Source organism: Helicoverpa zea, chromosome 29 (genome assembly GCF_022581195.2).
Source record: "Helicoverpa zea isolate HzStark_Cry1AcR chromosome 29, ilHelZeax1.1, whole genome shotgun sequence".
Lineage (NCBI taxonomy): Eukaryota > Metazoa > Arthropoda > Insecta > Lepidoptera > Noctuidae > Helicoverpa > Helicoverpa zea.
Window position 1 is genome coordinate 3,508,658 of NC_061480.1, and position 6,000 is coordinate 3,514,657.

Consider the following 6,000-nt stretch of genomic DNA (forward strand, 5'->3'; position numbering starts at 1 on the left):
ATCTTGAAATTACATTGTATGAACTACTTACTCAATTGAATTTTAAGCAGTTGTTTCTTTGTTTGATATGTATTTGTGTAAAAAGTTATATCAAGATTGTTTACTTTTAGTTAAGTGCCTCAAATAGAGTACGGTTTGGGTGCACTAAACATTCTTATTTTTTTTTTTTGCATTTGTACATAAATATTTGGTTGCAATATTCACGTTTGCGTGCGTATAGAGGAATGCTTTTGTTCTGACCTGCTTTGCATGGCGCGAGCACAGCTTTCACGTGGTTTCGGGGCAGAAGGTTCGTGGTCACTACGCACACAGGTAAGTTTTACTAACACTACTTAACTATGGCTTGGGAATGTTAGTTTATAAGTACACTTTTATTCCTTTTCACCGGGTTCCTGAGGGCCCTATTTTCAGGATAAAAAGTAGCCTATATGTTATTTTGTTGTGTAAGATATATTAAGTTCCATCAAAATCTATCCAGTAGCTAAAGTGGAAACATATTTACATACAAACTCACTGGACGTGCATAGTATGCATACAACAATTAATCAGACACATGACAATGAAAAAATGTTACACCACATACCTGAAAATGCGAGGCAAATGTTGACTATTTATAATTCTTCGAATACAAGTTTTAAGTATCCCAATCGGTTTCACTATTTCTCTGTGTAAATGTAATAAATAGTATCATTACAAGTTGTTTCCCGCGGTGTCTCCCTCGTTCCGAGAGAATTTTTATTTCTTCCAGTACCCTGTCTCCTTTCTCAGATTCTAGACTAGAACCAAATTTCACTTTATTTGAGAACGAAGTTTTGTTTTATCTGGGAACTAAGTTTACATTTATCTGGGAACCAAATTTTATTTATCTGGGAAACAAGTTTTATTGAAATCGTTTCAATAGTTTTGACGTAGCCTGACTAACAGACTTTACTTTGGCATTTGTAAGGTATATATTGCTGATATTATTAAATTATTATATTAATGAATGTATTCGTACGTTTCAGGCGAGCACACGGTGAACGGAGACCACTCGGATGCCCACCAGAGCACATTCTCTCACAGCAGTAAAGAGGTAATATTACAATCTATCAACTGTTCAATATCTTGAGTAAAACGTTATTCTTTCTATAGTTTTAAGAAATAATAATAACATTGAATCTTATTTCTTCTGAAATGCAGGATCAATTTATAGGAGGAGAGTTAGAACACATACATATTATATTCAAATTAGGACTTATTATAAATTATCTTATCACTTTTCAAAATTCATAACAGAAACAAAAGACAGCCCCATAACTAAAGTGACAATGATGATGATTAATGATGAGTGATGATGATTTTAATCCTATTTGGTTCTGTTTGCAGGGCTCTCCGTCGAAGGAGGTGTCGACCGAGGAGTCTCCCAAGAAGGACAAGAAGAAGAAGAAGGGGCTCCGGACGCCCTCGTTCCTCAAGAAGAAGAAAGAAAAGAAGAAGTCCAGCACGCCACAACCCGCCTAGAGGTAAATGTCTTGTGTTTGTTGTTATTAAAATTTCAACTGTCCAACTATCACGGTTTCATGAGATACAGCCTGGTGAATGAATAGCCAAGTATTCAAAAATTCTCCATTTGGTTAGATATTTTTAGCCGACTTCCCAAAAAGAACGAGATTCTTAATTCGAAATTTTTGAAAATGTTTACACAAATACTTACATAAGAAATAAATAAGTTACTGCTTAAAATAATTATACAATTCATAAATTGATTTAAAACAAGAAGTCATAGCACAGATTATATAATAGTTACTACGTAACAGATAAATCACTCCATACAAAAAAGTCTATACCTACTGTTATAAGCACCTACAAGTTCCCAAACTACCTACAAATTCATAGCTGCGTTAGAAAATGAACCTTAAATGCTCCAGCGCTCGATTGTTATTTCAATGCGATAGCGCACAGTTCAGTGACCGCGACCGTGCCGACAGCGAGCGTAGGGTTGCCTCTTACAATTAAATAGGGAAACAAAGTTACGCTTATTTGTAACTGACTTCTCAAATCAATGGAGGTGCCCAACTACTTTTCGAGCACAGAACACGCAAGTATTCTATACTTACCTATTACCCCTGGCACAACACCGCTGACCGCTGATACATACCTACTTACCCAAAATTGGTTTCTGCGCAGCGATGTATGCAATGTTCCAAGCCAGCATTTAGTTGGACGAAAACTATACCTACTTATACTCGAAATGTTTTTAGCTACAAAACTCGGTAATCATTGCATGTACCTATAACTAAGTATAAGGTATAAGTATCTATAATTTAAGTATCTAAAGTCGCTTATTTTTAAAATGACAAAGAAGATAAGTATTTTTACTTTAAAAAATAGAAACCTATGTATATTCATACATAGGTATAAAATATTTCTAAATGCTTATACATATATAATAGGAAACCTTTACATTTTCCTACAATAGTCACATATACACCTACACAAATCAAAATAGTTCTTCAGTTTATTAGATAATTTTAAAAACCAAATAAAATATAAACAATAACTGACCTGTCTACCTACATCTCTAGGTAAACGGAAAAACGAAAGCTTTATATTTTTTCTTTTACTTGAGCTGCAACCAAGCACAGCACATAACTGGCCAGAGGTCGTCATGTTCACAAATAAAAATAATAAACATAAAACACGCGCGTCGCGAGCGGCTGTCGAAAGCCCTGTGCCGCGTGGGGCTACCGGTAACCCAGCGAGCGGTAGGCATTTATCGCGCGCAAGTACGTCGAGTGACAGAGGCCTGGTCATAGCAAGGTTATTTTAGTTTACCTTGCAAAATGGATTTTTCCCTGGCTGAGACTGATCTGATTTTTTGCAAAATTAACATTCAGGTACTCTAGTCATGCATTTGTAATATTATTACTAAAAGTTATTTTGTTTGTTTCAGATAATCCCACGGATCCACACTGCCATCTCGCTTTCAAATACTTGTAATTTTTTTAATAATCGTAAGGTTTCTCTCGTGGAGTTCCACGGACGGCTTATACAGCGTGTTGCGGTGGGGTGTACATAATTATGTAGTTGTGACTTGGACACGTGCTGTATACACAGGGGCGGGCTCGTTTTATCATTTTTATGCAATTTTTACTCAAAAGGAAACCATTATTCCAATTTTGTAATTTTCCAAAATGTTCCTTCCAGTTTTTATTATGTTTTTTTGACGTTTTTAACGAACTCGCCTCTAGGTTTTAAGGTAAATTCTCCATAGAAGGTCGCTTGAACCCGGTCAGCCATCAGTCACCGGGGACCCCCCTAGTACAAGCACATTCATTTGGGGGGTCATTTTAACTTTTTTTATCTTGTGATAAAAGGCAAATTTTGAATGAACGGGACGGAAATATCTGGATATTATTTTTTCTGTATTTATTTGTTTGTAAGCGGCGTATTGGTACAAGTAGACCCACCGGGCGGCATCGGCTCAGCAGTGCTAGGCTGCTCACGTTATGCTCGTGTGCTCAAACTGAGCATTCTCGCACGAATTGAGCATTTTTTTGTGAATTTTGCACCTTTGGGCTCGGTGAGCATTGAGCGAGTCTGACACGCGAGCGAGTTAGAAGTTAGACGCTATCAGATAGTTGTAAAAGGCGTATTATACTTTCTAATTTATTATTTGACAAAATTGTTCGGTTCGTAATGTTGCCTTGCCAATCCATTCTTATGTCGGAACTTATGAGTTTGATTATTTTTACTTTTATTATTGTTTAGTTTTCTGACTGTTAGGTTTTAACTGAGAACGTCGGTATTTATATTGGCAGCTCTTATATACGCCAACTATATTACAAATCGGAAATAATTGTTAGTGATAAAACAGCCTAAATTAAAAATATAATCAATTTAATATGCTAATGACTATATGAATCATGTTAAACGTATATTATCATATACAAAATGTATCTAAAATCAGTACAACGCAGTTGGCATCAAAGTTTCCGACTTTTTCAGTTAAAATTGAAATAAATAACTGGTGCATTGTTTTACTTTTTTTTTCTAGATGGCATATAATGCTTTCATGTTTAAAGGGACATTATCCGAAACCGGTTGCCGTAACAAAAAAAATCGGTAATTTTAACTGAACTTTTCGTTTCAAAATCAATGTTTTGGCGCATGCTCCTAGAAAAAAAACAATTTGTACAAATTACCGGTTTTTATGAACGGTTAACCGAGTTATCGGAACGTCTCGCCATTTGTGCTTTTAAATAATAATATTGAAATAGATATATCTGTTATACAGGATGGTCTGACAGTCGTAGTCGGCAGGAATAGGGGGCAAGTTGACACAGTGCCTGAATGTATCAGAAATGTAACCTTATTAACGTAATCAAAAGAATGTAGACTTGAAATTATAATCCGTTGTTTTTTTCAACCAGTACTAATTTTTTAAACATCTGTTTAAAAATAATTTCAATGATTTCTGCCAGATCATCCTCACGATAGATATTATATTAAATATAAAAACAAAAATATAATATATGTTAGCATTTTATGTAAATGTAAGAAGGCTAGCCTACTTTCTGTAGTTATAACTTATTTTTCTTTTTTTACTATTCGGACGTAATATTGCTCGGTTGACGTAACTTGTACGTATCCTTATGAAACAACCTGTATCTTAAAAGTTGAAAAAATAAAAACTTACTACGTAAATACAATTTATTTCAACCTGGCAACACAAACCAGTACATTTCATGTTGTTAATTTTAAAATTTTGTCTTAATTTTGTAATTAAAGTATATTTTTTTATTTTCTCTCATTTATTGTGAAACTTTTCCTTTTCAATTTGACATTACCTAGAGATTGTCTAGCGTTGATAAAATGACAAGTTGACTAGTGTGCAGGACGTGGTTGTTCTCGGTTGCGGTAACCCGCCGCTTCTCAATAATCTTACACGATGTTTGTTCATAACGTTGGGACTAAATAAATTATGCGACACGTACATTGGAATCTTATGTGTGTAAATAAGATTTCTTTTGTAATAATTTTGGTCCGCTAACTATTAAATGTCGTCTGTAAGTCAAGAAGCGTCGGGTTACCGACAACCGTCTCGCCTAACCTCACTGCCGGCGTGACACGTAAAATACAAAAACAAATGATAATTATTACATCGGTCACCCAAAACGTATAGTTTTGACAATTAATATTATTGTATTATCTAAATGAAATATTTTTTTTAGTTTTTAATATATTTTTTTCTTTGTTCCCGTCACAAATCTTCGGGCGATAGAATTAAGATAGCTTAAATACGTTACGTTACGATGTATGTGTATTTTTTATTTCGTAAAAATATATGCTATTTGAAAAAAAAGTTTATTATGAAATTCAGTGTGGTTTTCTTTTCATCCTTTATCCATTAGTACCTACTGAATTCCTCAGGCCTCAGACAAAGAGTCTTTTTTATTCGCTACAAGTAATCTCCAAAGTGGCTGGGCCGATTTTGACTTCAATAGAAGATTTTTATTTTATTAAAAAAGGAACAACAAACAACTACACTATGTGATATTACAATATAATAACATATTAATTTAAATAATAATGTAGCCCACAGCGCTGTTCACAGATTACCATTATTAAATTCATTTAAAAAATGCTAGGGGATAGCTATTCGTGTATGACAGTTAGTATAACAAGTAAAATAGAAAAGATAAATAATAATACAGTAATAATATAAAATCACATCCAAGAACGCAAAAGTGTCTCACACAAATGGCTTCGAAACAATTTCATGGAGCAAGTAAATATGTCCAAGTGTTCAAATTCTTTATAATTATAAGATGCTGCCATTCGTCGGATTGGTGAACGTTGGCCAGTATCAGTTCGGCAGGTACCTATTGCAAATAGCGTACCCACTCGCACCTGCCTTCTGTGAACAGTCCTAGGGACGGCATAACAGAGTACATTATTTAGATCGATACAGTCAAAGTTGCCATTAACAATATTATATAGGGCCATTGCTTCTAGTTG

General features: G+C 34.5%; 1 protein-coding gene across 8 annotated transcripts in view; it reads left to right on the forward strand.

The window, feature by feature from the left end:
* Positions 1 to 5,357, forward strand: part of LOC124644004 (protein hu-li tai shao) — an 87,303-nt gene extending 81,946 nt beyond the window's left edge. For all 8 annotated transcript variants that reach the window (XM_047183174.1, XM_047183176.1, XM_047183173.1 and 5 more), the window contains 3 exons: positions 1,005 to 1,072; positions 1,366 to 1,502; positions 2,933 to 5,357. In XM_047183174.1, the coding sequence (XP_047039130.1) occupies positions 1,005 to 1,072; positions 1,366 to 1,500 (203 nt within the window). In that variant the 3' untranslated portion in view covers positions 1,501 to 1,502; positions 2,933 to 5,357. The remainder of the gene's footprint in view (positions 1 to 1,004; positions 1,073 to 1,365; positions 1,503 to 2,932) is intronic.
* The last annotated feature ends 643 nt before the right edge of the window (positions 5,358 to 6,000 follow it).